The sequence below is a fragment of the Hyperoodon ampullatus genome (assembly GCF_949752795.1).
Source record: "Hyperoodon ampullatus genome assembly, chromosome: 10".
NCBI lineage: Eukaryota > Metazoa > Chordata > Mammalia > Artiodactyla > Ziphiidae > Hyperoodon > Hyperoodon ampullatus.
In genome coordinates this window covers 69,139,534-69,155,395 of record NC_136923.1, presented here as the reverse complement: position 1 = coordinate 69,155,395, position 15,862 = coordinate 69,139,534, and the positions used below count along the sequence as shown (strand labels likewise).

General features: G+C 45.8%; 1 protein-coding gene across 5 annotated transcripts in view; it reads right to left on the bottom strand.

The window, feature by feature from the left end:
• Positions 1-15,862, bottom strand: part of TBC1D22B (TBC1 domain family member 22B) — a gene marked incomplete at both ends in the record, with an annotated part of 62,551 nt that overhangs the window by 1,686 nt on the left and 45,003 nt on the right. For 4 of the 5 annotated variants that reach the window (XM_079712719.1, XM_079712720.1, XM_079712723.1 and 1 more), the window contains 4 exons: positions 9,333-9,428; positions 9,692-9,819; positions 12,335-12,410; positions 12,868-12,974. In XM_079712719.1, the coding sequence (XP_079568845.1) occupies positions 9,333-9,428; positions 9,692-9,819; positions 12,335-12,410; positions 12,868-12,974 (407 nt within the window). The remainder of the gene's footprint in view (positions 1-9,332; positions 9,429-9,691; positions 9,820-12,334; positions 12,411-12,867; positions 12,975-15,862) is intronic. The other variant, XM_079712722.1, reaches the window with a different exon arrangement.

Genomic DNA, 15,862 nt, shown 5'->3' with positions numbered 1-15,862 from the left:
ATAAATTTATAATAAATAAAGTAATTAAATAAATTTTAAAAAAATGAATGTGAGACTTTAGGTTATCTCTGTAATTTAGCTACCCATGCTTCTGCTGCTACTTTGTGTTCTTTCTCTGTCTTCTTTCTGAACTGGATATTCTTCTTATTTTTCTGATTATTAAAGAAATAGTAGCAAGACAAAACCCAGAGATAAAAAGAGACTGACAGATTTGATACAATTTTGAAACCTCAATATGTGGAGGCACAAAAACAAGGTTAAAATATAAGAAACTGACTGCAAGAAAATATAACACTTATAAAAGACAAAAGGTTAATAAATAACCACAATAAAAAAAAGGAGTACCTACAAATCAGCAAGAAAAAAAGGAAAACCACCAAATGGAAAAAACGGATGCGAATAGATATATACAAAATATCAACGGCCCACCAACATGCTAGAACCCTGCCTTTGGCTGATTTGCACCATCCAGCAATGCTTTGTAGTTTTCAGTGTAGAGGTCCTGCATATCTTTTATAAAATTTCTTCCTTTAGTAATAGAAATTTAGTGGGGCACAAAGCTGCCTCAGCACATCAAGGCTATGTATGGCCAGCATGATTAAGTTCTGGCCAATTTTGGAGACAGTGTAACTCCTGGGTTCTGCCCTAAGCTTACCCTTCTCTCCTTCCTAGAAAATGGCTATGAATGGAGGAGTGGAAGTGGTCATCTTAGACCGTAAGAATAAAGCTATGTGTTGAAGATGGCAGAGCAACATGAGAGAAGAAATCCGCATCCCTGCTACTCTGGAGCCCTGTTAGCCCTGGACTCTGACACTCAGACTGTTAGTTGAAGAGAAGTAAACAACTACCTTGTTTTATGCCACTATCATTCTCTGGTCTTGGTTTCAAGAGACAAGTTTATATCATCTTAACAAACACAGGCCACATCTATCAAAACCAGAAATGCAGGTAATTCCCTGGCGGTCCAGTGGTTAGGACTTGGAGCTTTCACTGCCGGGGCCCGGTTTCGATCCCTGGTCAGGGAACTAAGATCCCGCAAGTTGTGGCAGTGCGGCCAAAACAAACAAACAAACAAAAACAAAAACAAAACAAAAAACCAGAAATGCACATGGTCTCTGATCCAGCAACTCAACTTCTATGTACCTCTCCTCAGGAAATATTCGCACTCCTGTACAAGGGTCTACACTGCGTCACTGCTTCAAATAGTGGGGAAAAGGACACGAGGGAAGTGTCTTGTCAGTATGGGACACTTAGATAAACCAGTTATCCAAATCATGAAATACAAGGCATCACCTGTAAAATGAAGCAGGCCTACATATGCCAAGGTGCAAAGATATCAAAGACATTTTAGGGGGGCGGGGGAACAAGCAAGTTGCAGAAAAATACTCATAGTACGATCCCACTGAAGTAGAAGAAAAAACACAACTATATGGTTGTATATGTACATAGGTATATAAAATTTTTAGAAGGCTAGGTGGTAAACTGTTAACAGTGGTTACCTTTGGGGATGGGAGACTTTCACTTTTTCTCATCATACGTCCCCTTGTTTTCAATTATTACAATAAAGTCTTTGTATATTACCTACTTATAAAATTTTTTTTCGAGTAATACACATTCTCTGGAAGTTTAAAGTTTTGTTTACTTTGTAAAAAAGTAAAAAATCAAAAAATAAATTACCCTTAACTTTATAATCAAGAGGAAGCCACATTTAAACGTTTTGGCATATTTCCTTCTAGTCCTTTTTCTGCACATTTTACACAGTTGAAATACTTTCTCTAAATAATTTTGAATCTGTTTAGCATTTATCATAAGCATTTCCTCTAATATTAAAAACTCCTTTTAGACATTTTCAATGGCCAAAGAATTTTCCATGATGCAGATGTACCATAATTTACATCTTCCTGCTTTGAGCATTTAATCATTTCTAGTTTTTCACTATAATGAAATTATAATGAACAGCCTTGTGCAAAAAGCCATATTTTAGATGATTTCCTCAGGCTAAATTCCTAGGAATGCAATTACTGTATCAAAGGGCATGAACATTTTAAAGGTACTTAAAACTCATCCAGAAAAATGCTCATTTCCCTAGATCTCTACCAGCACTGAATACTCTCATTCAACAAACTTTGTTAATTGTAACTCCTGTCCCTGAGATTTCCAAGCCTGAGAACAGAACTCAAAGCCATAAGTCAAGGGAATTCCCTGGTGGTCCAGTGGTTAGGACTCTGCGCTTTCACTGCCACTTTCACTGCCAAGGGCCTGTGTGGCGCAGCGAAAAGAAAAAAGATAAATCTGTAAATTGGAAAACCCTGCACTCAAGTTATTATTTTAATGTTTTCACAGTTTTTGTACAAGCATGTACTCATGTAATGTGAAAAAAATACAAAAATGGGGGAAATCATATAGATCTATGCTTTCTGACATTATAGAACACCCACTATATTTTGTACAGTGATAAAAAGAGGTTACAAAAACAATGTATACAAAATGTTTCCATGAACAGTTATGTACATACAATATGTTTTTATTCATATGGATTTGCATGGCAAAATGTCTGGAAGGAGATATATCACTTTCGTGTGGTAAGATTTCAGGTAACTTTTTTTTTTTCTTTTTGCTTACTGGTATTTCTAATTTTTCTATAATGGTTACACACACTTGCATAATTGACAAGCAAAAATAACTAACAAAGGGGTGACCTCTCTAGAAGAGAATATTCTTTGATAGGAGAAGCTCTACCTGTAATTTCCAATTCTTCTAGTCTTGCTAGAAACCTCCCAGAAGCCTTGAAATATTTCTTCCCCTGACCAAAATCAACCTCCCACCTCTCCGAAGGGCAGGGAGGCTTAGGTGGAGGAACCATTCTGCCACCTGGTGGCCATGCCTAGGAACTGTACCGCCCACACAATGCTGTAACAATGGTAACCCTGCCCATGCATTAATAAATTAGGGATAAAGAAGTAGAAACCAAATTATCACGTGTGGGGAAAGAAGGTGTTAATCACAAATCAGGTGCTTTAATCAAGGGGTACAGAAGAGACACTGCTAGGGTGGGGAACAACTGAACATTTGTTACAAAGCCAGCTCATGGGAGCATTAAGCATAACATGCAGTCAGGTGAAACACTACAGTCGTGAGAAGACAGCTTGTGGGGCAAACAGCAGAGAGTGTTTCCACGTTGACAGAAGGGGGCAACGGCTTTCAGAAAAGAAAAGCTCAAAATGGCTGAAAAAGGTACCTTCTGAGAATCCACAGATTCCAAAGGAAACGGAATATTGCAGAGGAAGAATCTGAGCCATGTGTGAGGGGGTGGGGGGAAGACAACAATTAGACAAGGGGGCCAAAGGAGAAGGGATTGTAGGTAACAAGCAAAGAGGCCTTGGTAAGAAAAAAATGCAGGGGAAAGTCATTAGAGAATGTCCAACAGATGGAAGAACTGATGAGGAAGAGGGAGACCATGAAAGATAATAGTCTTCATAATGGTAATTATCACTTACTGAGCACTTACTACTCACCATATGGGGTTCTTCACACGTACTCTACTACCACATTTAATCCTCACATCAACTCTATGAGGCACTTATTATTACCTCCATCTTACCGATGAGGAGACTGGGGCACAGAAGTTAAGGAAGTTGCCTGGGGTCAGAGCATAATGCTAGGCTGGGATTTGAACCCAGGCAATCTGGTTCTAGAGCTTGTGCTCATAACCACTATACTATATGCTGCATGCCTGGAGTAAGAAAAGTGGGACATGATGGAGAAGGAATGAAAAGAAAAGAAGTCATAGAAGAGGCTGTTTGAAGGAAATCTGGAAGAGCTGATTAATTTTACTCGGTAATAAGGGCCAAGGACAACCAAAGAGGATGAGTAATAATTAACAGCAAAGAACTTACAGGTCACATTAAATATATACTATTAAATATGACACTGTGTACAGAATCACCTAGCAATACTAGAACATTCTTTGCAAACGTTAAGTGTATCCAGGCATGTAAAAATACTTTCCTAGTCAAATCAGTATTTTGAAACAAATCCCTCTTGTTTTGAGAACCAGTGAGGCAGCAAAACAATTCCCTTGGTCTCAATAAAAACTTTCAAAAACATGTCCTTGTATGTAAACTTTTTCAGTCAAGCGTATTCATAGGCTTCCCTGGTGTCAAAGCACCTAGCACAAGTTCCCCCACCAGAGAAAGCCGAGTCCCCCTCCAATGTTTGTTTTGTTTACATGTTGAGGAATCGTGCCCTTTCTCACACCAGCTTGTTCTTGGTGGAAGATCTTTAGGTCCCAGGGTTGTCTCTGAACCCTTCTTCTGGGCAGGATTCAAACTGGCAATTTACTGGATATCTGTGAAGATGGGGCCTGCATTTGGGCAATGTTTCACAATCCTACCCTTAAGTCCCTGCAGAAGTGGTGGGTGGATGCCATCTGGTTCAAGGGATTTATTTACATTTAGTTTGTTATTTAGGCCTGGAACATCCCACGGGCTTAGCACTATTTCATTTAATAACTCTGACCTATCTCCTACAGAAGTCACTTTCAGAGTGGGAATCTCTCCAAGGTTTTCTTCCATAAGATGAAAGCAAAGGATTCTAAGACCAGCTGCTACTCTGGTTTAGAGTCATCAGCTGGTCCCACAACTCCTCTGCCAGTTCCCTTTTTATGTATTTAAAGGAACTGTGGTTATTAGTCTTAGAGTTCCCTGCGTGGGGCTTCTCAACATCACTTCTGAGCCATCTGTGGGGTCCCATGCTCTCCTGGACTCTCAAAGATGCTGCTTTTCCCGAGGGGATGCTTTAGGCTGCAGGTGACCAGGCATTTGCTCAAGTGCCTGTTCTCTCTGACTTACATAAAATAATGTATCTAGGAAATTATTACCTCCATAATAATGGAGGAGGTGGAGGGGGACCACGTAAACCAAGCTCACGTGCCCCAGGAAGTGCCTGGCCAGGCCCTGAGGGAGAGGCATCAGAGCATAATCCATGCCTGGAGCACAGATTCCAGGTCTCTACACTTACTCCCTGGGTGATCTTGGCCTAGTCAATCTCTCTGTGACTCAGTTTCCCCATATGTGAAATGGGGGTAGTGATTACAACTTATCTTGTGGGACTGTTGCAATGAATTAACATAGAGAGACATTTAGGATAGTGCCTGGTACATTAAAAGTACTAAGAATTAGTTAGATTGAACCTTATTAAATTGCCAATACTTGATTGTTTTGACCTATAAAAATAATTTCATAAGATGCAACCTAACATTATCACCATTATTCTATTACGCCAGCCCAGGCTGAGGGCCAGAATTGCCGAGGCCCCCTCTACCATGAAAGAGCCTTGGTGCAGCTCTGCTGGAAGCTCTCATTTGAAGCAGCCTATGGCCCTGTCTGCCCCTACAGCACCTGTGCACGGACACGCCTGAGGTTCCCTTGCTCAGAGGTCTCAGGAAGGAAACTTCTTTTTTTTGTTGTTGCTGGCTGCGCTGCGATGTGGGATCCTAGTTCCCTGACTGGGGATCAAACCCGTACTCCCTGCAGTGGAAGTTTAGGGTCCCAACCACTGGACGACCAGGGAAGTCCCAGAAACCTCTTAAAGTGAGCCTCCTGTGTCAGTTTTTGGTCCCCTCCCAGGCAGACCCCAGACAATCGCCCAGCTAGGGAGAGGTAGATAGATGCCTTTCTTCTGGGCACTCTCAGCACAGCCGGGGCACCGCCCTTTGCCCCTGCACCCTCTGAACACCTCCTCTCCAGCCCCATTTGGTCATCCAGCTTGGTTTCACCCAGGATTAGCCTAGCACAGTTTACTCAGGTAAGTTTAAAACCACTTAGAGACTTGGGTTTCTAAAGCTGTCTTCACTTCACTGCTCCCCGGACTCAGAGAGTACATTGCAGGAAGTAATATTAGTGATAATAAGCTCACTGTTTTGAGGGTCATATGCAAAGTACACCAACAGCTTCACATGTAGTGATTTGTATAATACTCATAATACTCTCATCCCCATTTTACAGGTAAGAAAACTGAGGCATAGAGGGCCAATTTACTTGCTAAAGGTTGCACACCTAGAAAAATGGCAGAGCTAGGATTTGACCCCAGGCAGACCGGCCCCAGGGACCGTGGCTTAACCACTGTACTATTCTGCATAGTCCCCAACTTTAGAAGGAGGGTTGCTGCTTCACCCTATACCCTCAGCTGGCTCCCCTTCTCTGCTCTTTAAGGGTGATACATCGCCAGTCTGCTGAAACTGCCACAACTCTAACTTTTATATCTGCAGCTACTTCACCTGATTTCTCTTCGAGTCACTCAGCTTTTAGCCCTAAAAACTTCTCTCCCCCAGACTAGGCCTGTCTGGCTCTCTGGGATACCTGTATTCACTGACAGAGCTTCCTCTGCAGTGATTTCATTGCAGGCAGCCCTTTAGCAATTAGGATGTATGGGCCTTCTTTCTCTACAGAGGTCACAGAACAGCATCTCACAACCCCACACAACGCTCTTCTGCCCTTGTTCCTCACACCCGTGCCATGCTTCTGTCTCCTAAGGGACACCGCTCGTCTATCCTAACATAGCTAGGCGCAGTTTTTCTTTTATTATTCATAGAATTATAGAACTATGGAGTTAGAAGGAACTTTAATCACCCATTCTGTTTTGTCTAAAGGAAAGAGGGGAGACTCCTCTATGAGTAGGACTAGCTTAGGTGCTAATAAGCTGACAAAAAGTCCACTGTCATTCTGTGGGTTAGTGCAGAAAGACCTCAGGTCCATCAGATAATCGAATATGCTACCCAGCATAGAATACCTCCACGTCTACCAGAGTTTTAAAGTCACAGACTATTGTCCTGTACTCTATCGATATTGTGAATGGCTAAAAGCCATTCCAGGAATCACGTCCACCTCCCTGAGCTAATCTCAGAAGCGCTTTTATCACATATGACAAGGCCCTCTGAGCCTGGCTCATGATAACCAAACTAGACTTTGTGCTCTCGATATCCTGCTCCACCTCAACCACATTAACAAAACTGACAGCTCGCCCAGCACGTGGCCAGTCCAGGCCCTTGTTCTCATTTATCCTAGGGCGTCACACATGCTGCTGGTCGGCAGAAGCTGTGGAAGCTGTGGCTCTTTATCCACTGCCTGCAGCCTCGGCCCCATGGCTACCACCTACTCACAGAAGCCCGCTCTTTCCTTTTTTCTTCCAAAGCCCTTCCTTGGGCAAATTGGGTCCTGTCTTTCCATTTATCTGCTGAACAGGCTTCTGTGCTTTAACCACCTAACACCAATTATAGAGTGGGACTTCCCTGGGGGTCACTTGGAGATGCTGCTGTCCTTGAGAAGGCCTATGGTATCAGTTAGAACTTAGGAAAACATTCAACCTCCTCTGGCTTTTCCCCTCCTTTTTTTTTTTTTTTTTTTTTTTTCTTTTCGGTACGCGGGCCTCTCACTGCTGTGGCCTCTCCTGTTGCGGAGCACAGGCTCCGGACGCGCAGGCTCAGCGGCCATGGCTCACGGGCCCAGCCGCTCCGTGGCATGTGGGATCCTCCCAGACCGGGGCACGAACCCGCGTCCCCTGCATCGGCAGGCGGACTCTCAACCACTGCGCCACCAGGGAAGCCCCATTCCCCTCCCATTTTTAAAAGGAATATCTACCCATTAAAACAAAAGCAACCCCCAAACCCCTCAGTTCAGCAACAGACAAAGCAGAAAAACAAAAGCCCACTGCCACCCCCAGAGATTACGACCATGAACTGCCTTCAGGCCTCTCTCTCTGCAGATGGCAGAGCCTGGCAACCTGTCTCCTCAATCCCCACTCCCCGTCCCCCTGTCCTGGGTCCCCTGCAGCAGCTGCCTGGCTTCCACCACCTCTTCAGGCTTCTTCACATCCCCGCCTCGGGTTCCAGGATGCTGGGCTCCCACTGGTCACCCCCCTGCCTCCTTGCCTGTCTGCCTCGCCTCCCTGACCTCTTGCGTAGGAGGGTGCAGGGCTCAGGCCTGGCCTTCTTCTCTCCTCTGTCCACTCCCACCTCCTTTGGATCTCATGCAAGGCGCTGGCTTTAAAGACCATCTAGCCAAAGGCTCCTAAACATACATGTCCAGTCCAGATTGCTCTCTCTTTCGACTCCAGACCCCTAAGATTTATCTACCTTTTCTACCTCTCCATTCAGATGTCTAATGGCATTTAGAATTCAACATGCCCAAAGCTGAACTCCTGATCTTCCTCCATAAACGTGCTCCTCCTACAGCTTCTCACAAACTGTAAAGCCACCCTGACTCATCCCTTGTCACACTCGACACACAATTCCTCAGGAATTCCTGTTGGCTCTATATCCAAGCTCAGGCCGCTTGTCACACCTCCACTCCACCATCCAGGTCCAAGCCACTCTCGTGTGTTACCTGGAGGACTTACACTAGCCTCCTGGGTGGTGTCCCTGCTTCCAGCCTTGCCCACACCTGCAGTCCACACCAGAGTGAACCTCTGAAACCGTAAGTCAGATCATGTCCCTCCTCTGCTCAAGACCCTCTTCCACTCAGAGTAAAAGCCAAAGTTCTTACTCTGGCTACGAAGTCCTCCATGATCTGGGTCTCTTGTGACTTCTCTGGCCTCACTTCTTCCTACTCTTCCCTTGGGCCACTCTGCTCCAGGCCACACTGGCCACCATCATGGTTCCACCAACAGCCCAGGCATATTGCGACCCCATGGCCTCTGCAAGCCTGTTCCTCCTGCCTGGACGCTCTCCCCGCAGATCCCCAGATGTCCACATGGCTCGCCTCCTCACCTTCTCCCAGCCTTTGCTCAAATGTCACCTTCTCAGTGAGCCTATCCTGACTACTTTGAAATTGCAACCTGTCCCTCCCCTACCACCTAATAATCCCTTTATCCTGCTCTACCTTTAAAAAAATTATATTTCTTATCTCCTTCTAACATTCATTTTAATTTACTATTTACTAGGCTTTTGTTTACTTTAAGTCTCTCCCCAACTAGTATGTAAGCTCTACAAGAGCAGAGTTCTCTGTTCTACTTTCTGTATGTCCTAGTCCCTCAATGGTGCCTAGTATGTCGCAGGCATTCAACCAGTGCTGGTCAGCGAATGACTGAAAGGTCCCTTGGACCCGCCCAGCTGCTCTGCAGCCTTTCTGGCACTAAGACCCTTTCACACTGAAGAACTCTGGGCCCCAGTGCCTTCCTGCCAACTGGGAAGGGCACCCTCTTATGAGCATCCTTTCTCCTTTGCTCTTTCCAGCCAGGTACCTGCTGTGGTAGCTTCTATGCGCACAGCCCCACTAGAGGGATGACTCCCATTCCGACACTCATCCCCCATGCAGGCGGAGCTCCAGGTCACTCACCTGAAAGTCCTCCTCATCCAAGATCTCTTTCCTCCACTTGATCAAGAAGGCTGCACACACGTAGAGATGAAAGTGGGAGAACCCTTCTGGTTCAGACTGGGGAGGGAAAAAACCGTTAGGTCTCCGAGCCCTCTCAGAGCCAATCCTTCTGCAAGGTGGGAAAGTAGAACAGCACCCTTTTAATGGCTGGGTGAGCAGAGGCCTGAAAAGATTTAGCAGAGGCCCTGCCCATGAGGCTAAGGCAGACAGAGGTAGAAAGGAGGTGGTGGGAACTTCCGAGCAGCTATACTGCACACCCGGCAGGGAGCTGGGTGCCTCAGGGACAGGATGGCATGGAGCGGGCAGGGGTCTCCTCATACCTGGTATGTGTCCCACAGGCGGATGGTGCAGCGAAGGGGAAGCTCCCGCATAAGCAGGTTGTTCATCCAACGAAAGGCAAACTGTAGGTATTCGACCTCGTACCTCCTGAAGTGATTATGTACCTGCTCTGAAACAGGAAGTATCATTGGCCCCCTGAGAGTAACCTAGGGGACTGGACCCTGAAAGAGTCACATGAGCCAAAAAGGTGGTTTCCATTTCTTTTCAGCCACTCTCCCTGGAGAAGCCAGACACAGAGGGGCCAAACGGGCATCTGACCATCCTTTACGTTTGATTCCACCACCTCACAGCAACACTGCATGGTTACTACTCAGCCCTGCATGTAGTAGAACTATTTGAACACCCCATAGTGATATTCTAGGGACCTTTCTTCCTTCACACAGCTGCTCAAGCCATAGAGCAGGAGACATAAGGCTCACTTGGCTGCTTGACCTTGGTACTCATCAGAGAAGAACCCAGAATGGAAAAGAACGGTGCGGGTCACCTTGGCCATCCTCCCACCAGTGAGGATTCCTCTTCAGCATCCCTGACAGATGGCAGCCAGCAGGGACTTAAACCGCCAGTGAAAGAGGTTCACCGACTCCACTCAAGGGCAGCCTCACCCACTGATGATTAAGTGATTCACCAGAAAGTGCCTTGTCGACACTAGCAGACACTAGCTCCCTCCCCCTCCCACCCCTTGGTATTGGTGCAGTATTCTGGAGCAACCCAAACAAACCTGAGCCCTGTTCTACATGACAGCCCATCAAATACTGCTTGACAGGATTAAAAAAGAAATCACGATCCGCCTCAGTTTCCTAATCTATAAATGGAGATAATCGTCCATACCTCAAAGTTTGGGGGAGAATAAAGTGAGAAAATAAAAGTGCTTACAAGAGCACCTGCACGGGGCAAATACTTAATACAATTTTTGAAAAAGTAACTATCAATGATGGTTATTTCTGGGGAGTAGAATTTAAGGAAGGGGGAGGATTTTTACTTTTTATTCTGTGTTTTTCTCGAGTGTCTAAATTTTTGTAATGAGTAAGTATTACTTCTATAATTCAAAGCATAAAGATATATACATTTAAAAATCCACCATCCTAAAGTACTGTGCCTGTATTTTTCAGGTATTTTTGAGGGCTGGAAAAAGGAAAGAAAAAAAAAAAAAAAAGGACAGGCCAGGCAGTGGCAAAAACCACAGCTCAGACCCTCTGGAACCTGGCCCTTGTCAGACAGCTTAGCACAGGCCCTGTACCAGGATCCAAGTGAGGGATGCAAGAGAGTTGGATGTGGGCCCCATCAAGGAGCTAACAGCTGGGCCAGGGTAATAATGCAAAGAGGCTAAAAGTATCCCACATACGATGCACAGGATAAAAATAGTAAATAATCCAACATGCTGGGAAGACTGAAATCCTAAGTCATAAAAGGAAGCTGGGGGCTTCCCTGGTGGCGCAGTGGTTGAGAGTCCGCCTGCCTATGCAGGGGACACGAGTTCGTGCCCCGGCCCGGGAAGATCCCACATGACATGGGGCGGCTAGGCCCGTGAGCCATGGCCGCTGAGCCTGTGCGTCCGGAGCCTGTGCTCCGCAACGGGAGAGGCCACAACAGTGAGAGGCCCACATACCGCAAAAAAAAAAAAAAAAGGAAGCTGGAGTGAGTGGAACAAATCAGAGAAGGTTTTCATGGAAAGAGAACCTGGGAAAGGAGAAAGATACACAGTCTCTACACTGGGGAAGGGAATACTTTGGTGAAGCAGAAAAATCCATGATAGAAAACCAGACAATGGGACTTAACAGTTGTGTAGTAATTGGTGGAATTAATTGGTGCTAGAGATTCCTCTTAACAGAAGGCCTCGCTGTCAGACCTCTACGTGACACTAATTCTGACTTCTCTCCCTGGGCCTCAGTTTCCTCATCAGTCAACAGCAGGGCTTCCTGAGTTGCCTTCAGTTCTAACACTCCATGATTCCGTACCAGAGCCAAGGACTTACTGTAGGGCTCCTGTTCCTCAAAGACATTCTGCTTCAGGAAGCCACGACTCATATTCCCCACCCAGACAGGTCACAGGGAGCTATGGGACGTCCTGCTGGGGTATCAGCCAGACCCGGGGACCCGGCATGGAGCCCAGGAGTCCTGAGTCACATCACAGCATGAAGGACAAGGTCAGACTACAGACTTGATGCTAAAAGCAATGGAGAGCACAGGAGGTTTCAGAGCAAAAGAGGGACATGACCAGAACAGTGCTTTGGAAAGATGCAGGTGTGTGATAGATGGTGTGGAAGAGCAAAGAGTATGGAGAAGGCAAGTCCTTCTAGGAGGAAGTTGCAAAAATCCAAGCAAGGCTGGACCAGAGCTGTGACTATGGACATCGAGAAGAAAGAGTGAATTTGAGGAGAGATGCTGAAGGAGGACTGCCAGACCTCAGTGGCAGAAAACTAAGGAGAGAAAAGAACTTAACATAACAGCAGAGTTCTCACCTCACCTTCCAGTTGAGATGTGGAAGGATGCCAGTGCTGCCAACAGCATAGAGTGAATTGAAAAGGGTCGTGGCTAGGAAGGGGGCTGAGTTATGCCCACAAGCATAACTGGCTTGTGTCAGAATCACACTATGCTATTGCTAGAGAATTCTTCCTCTGAACCTACCATCAATCCGACTGACAAGCTCTTCTAGTGCCTTGACCTTCTTCTGGATCCCTGGTTGTGCAAAGGTGTAGTTATCCTGCAAACAACATAGGACTCAGGATGAACCAAACAGTCGTGCCACCATCCCTCATATTCACTGAAATACATTTATAAAACACAAGCTGTTTTTCCGAAGCTGGTGCCAGTGTTTTGGGGAACAAAGGAATCTCACAGAACAGCAGAGTGTGAGGAAAGCCTAAAAGAGCCCTGGGCTGTGGAGGCAAACCGCATGGCCCGGGAGCACAGAAGAAAGGAGGGGTATAGTCTGATGACAAAGGCAGGGCAACAATGGAAACCTCCTTAGGCTCCAGGGGACACTAGACCATTGCCTTTTGAAAGCTGTAAAGCTAATGAACGAGGTAAAGATGGATGGACCAAAAAGGGGGGGAGCCATGCTGGGTGGGGGGCCCTGTATGATACAGAAGAGCAACAAGGAACCCAAAGGGCTGCAGGGAGCCCCAACCCAGGTGTCCCACAAGGGCAGAACCACTCACCTGTATCCCATCCAGCAGTTTGCTCATGCACCAAAAGCTGTCGGCTTCTATGCTTCGCAGCATGTCCTGAGACAAATTGGTCACGTCAAAGTTCTCCACATCCTCTTCTGTAAAACAAAAGGTGAAGAAAGTCCGGAGGTCTTCTCCAAAAAATGGAGAGAGAAAGACAGAGTCTAGTATCTTCAACGGGGTCCTTAAGGCCAGGAGAGAGCCAGGCTAACGCGATGCCAAGGAACAGGGGCCTGCCCTCCCCGTCCCCTTGTCAGATGGGCAAATGTGTCCCAGGAAGGCTCTTGAGGATCTCCTTACAATGCTGAACAGGCCATTTCTCACACCAGTTTTGCTGGGTCCAACACATCTTCCTCTTCCACTGCATTTGTTCATTTAGTTTGAGGAAAAAAAATACTTCGGGCCTCCTGTTCATAGAGCTATATCCAGGGGCTTCCCTGGTGGCACAGTGGTTAAGAATCTGCCTGCTAACGCAGGGGACATGGGTTCGAGCCCTGGTCCGGGAAGATCCCACATGCCGTGGAGCAACTAAGCCCATGAGCCACAACTACTGAGCCTGTGCTCTAGAGCCCGTGAGCCACAACTACTGAGCCCGCGTGCCACAACTACTGAAGCCCGTGCACCTAGAGCCTGTGCTCCGCAACAAGAGAAGCCACTGCAATGAGAAGCCCGCGCACTGCAACGAAGAGTAGCCCCCGCTCGCCGCAACCAGAGAAAAGGCCACGCGCAGCAACAAAGACCCAACGCAGCCAAAAATAAAATAAATAAAATAAAAATAAATGAATTTTTAAAAAGAGCTATATCCAGCTCCCTGGAGATGGTCTGGAAAAATTCTTTGATTTCAGAAATTCACTGAACTGTCTAGCACACTCACACTTACAGGTAGTGAGAAAAGGTGGGATCAGGTAGCCCCAATAGTTCATTTTAAAGATGGGATCCCCCAGTTCTGACAAGGCAGACCCATGGCCTCACCGCTCAGAAGTGAAGATGAGTGTGTGAAGGAAGATGGCCCAAACCCGTGAAAGCTCCCAGGATTTAATCTCACCAATCTGGTAGTTATCAAGATGGGTTCTGCAAAACCTCAATCCTATAGGATACTCAAGAAAAAAGGTTCCACAGACAAATATGGTTGAGAAATGCTGCATTATATATCCTCGTCTTGGAGATTCACGAAGATCATAGCACACAAAAGGATTTGAGAAGTTATTAGACATTCTGCATTAAGTAAATCTCCTTAACCTTGCTTACCCAGCATTTCCCCAGCTTCTTTAGCCATGGGACCTCTTTTAAAGAGGATCGCCTATTAGCTTCTCATGGAAATCCCAGACTAAATGACAAGAGTGAGAGGTTGTCTATCTGGTCTGAGATACAAGCGGGGAGAATATAAGAGTCTTCTAGAAGAAGGAAGAGGTCATGTGATGTTTCCTTCCTGCCAGAGAGAGGTGGACAAGATGGGCCACCTCAACCTACAGGTCCCTGCATGCCTGTCAGAGACCACACATGGAAATGTTCAGGCCCTTGAGTTCTGTGCCAAACGCAGCTTATCTCCTTGGAGGCCTGTTTTGAAAACAGGGTGTTCACTGCAGTCCCTGGTGCTGCAGAGAGACACAGGCATGTGATGAAATGTATTCTCTTTCATTTATGAGAATTATTACTCTATTTAGACCTACATCTGAACCTTCTTGGGGAAATGTGTAAGAACTCTCAGATTCTCATCCTGTATAAACAGTGTTTTTCTAATGGACATCAAGGGCTGTAAAAACCCTTTTGGGGAGGGCGGGGTGCTTTGTCAGAAAAGCTATGACCCTGGGAATAGTGTAAAAGTCCATAGTTAATACAAGTAAAGTGTCAACAACAGTGCCTGGCACACAGTAGGCACAATATAGTTTATTTTAGATGAAGTTTACTAGGAATTTGTAATGAAATGGGAAAGCATGTCACAGCATTGAGGGAAAGGAATAAAGTACAAAATGATTTACGGTTTACTCTCAACTACTGCACATACAATATTTATGTGTTTATATAATCACAGAGGAAAGACAAAATATATCACAAAGGTTTACAGTGCTTATTCCCAAGGTGGTAGGGATAAAGAATTTTTATTTTATTTAAGCCTTACTATTCAAAAATTCTACAATAAGCATAATTTTTATAGTCAGGAAAAAATGCACATGATTTTAGAAAAAAGGGGCTACCACTGACTACATCTGCCTTTCACCACCAAAAAAGAACAAACAAGATTTTGTAAAACAACACTAAGCCTGAAGAAATGAAGACTTAAGATAATATATAAAGGTCTGTCTGAGAAACCACGCAAAAAAAAAATCCTTCCAAAAAATACCATCTTTGGGGGCTTCCCTGGTGGCGCAGTGGTTGAGAGTCCACCTGCCGATGCAGGGGACACGGGTTCGTGCCCCGGTCCGGGAGGATCCCACGTGCCACGGAGCGGCTGGGCCCGTGAGCCATGGCCGCTGGGCCTGCGCGTCCGGAGCCTGTGCTCTGCAACGGGGGAGGCCACAACAGTGAGAGGCCCACGTACTGGAAAAAAAAAAAAATCTTTCTATTTTTCTAACTTAAACACTTATTGTATAGTGGGGGCTTGTGTGTGGGGGGAGTGGCCATATATATACTATTAAGTTAATTAAGTGATACTGGGCTCTAAGACCCAGCTCATAAAATTTCCTTTTTCTTGTTGCTTCATCTTACATTTCTAAGATCCTTCCGTGTTGCTGTACAGACCTCTAGTTCACTGCCCCACACAGAGCACCACCCCTTTACATATCCGTTCCCCCCATGGATGGATATCCAGGTGCCTCCAACTCCCGCTACCATGAACAATAGCCAGAGGAACCATATGAGAACCACTCTGGGCCACAGGTTCAAGTGACCTAACCTCAGGTACCACCAGACCACTCTCCAGGACCAGACCCCCAGCAGTGTGCTAGGGAAGCGTGTGTTCTCCTTTTTAGTGAGCAAGACTGATCAC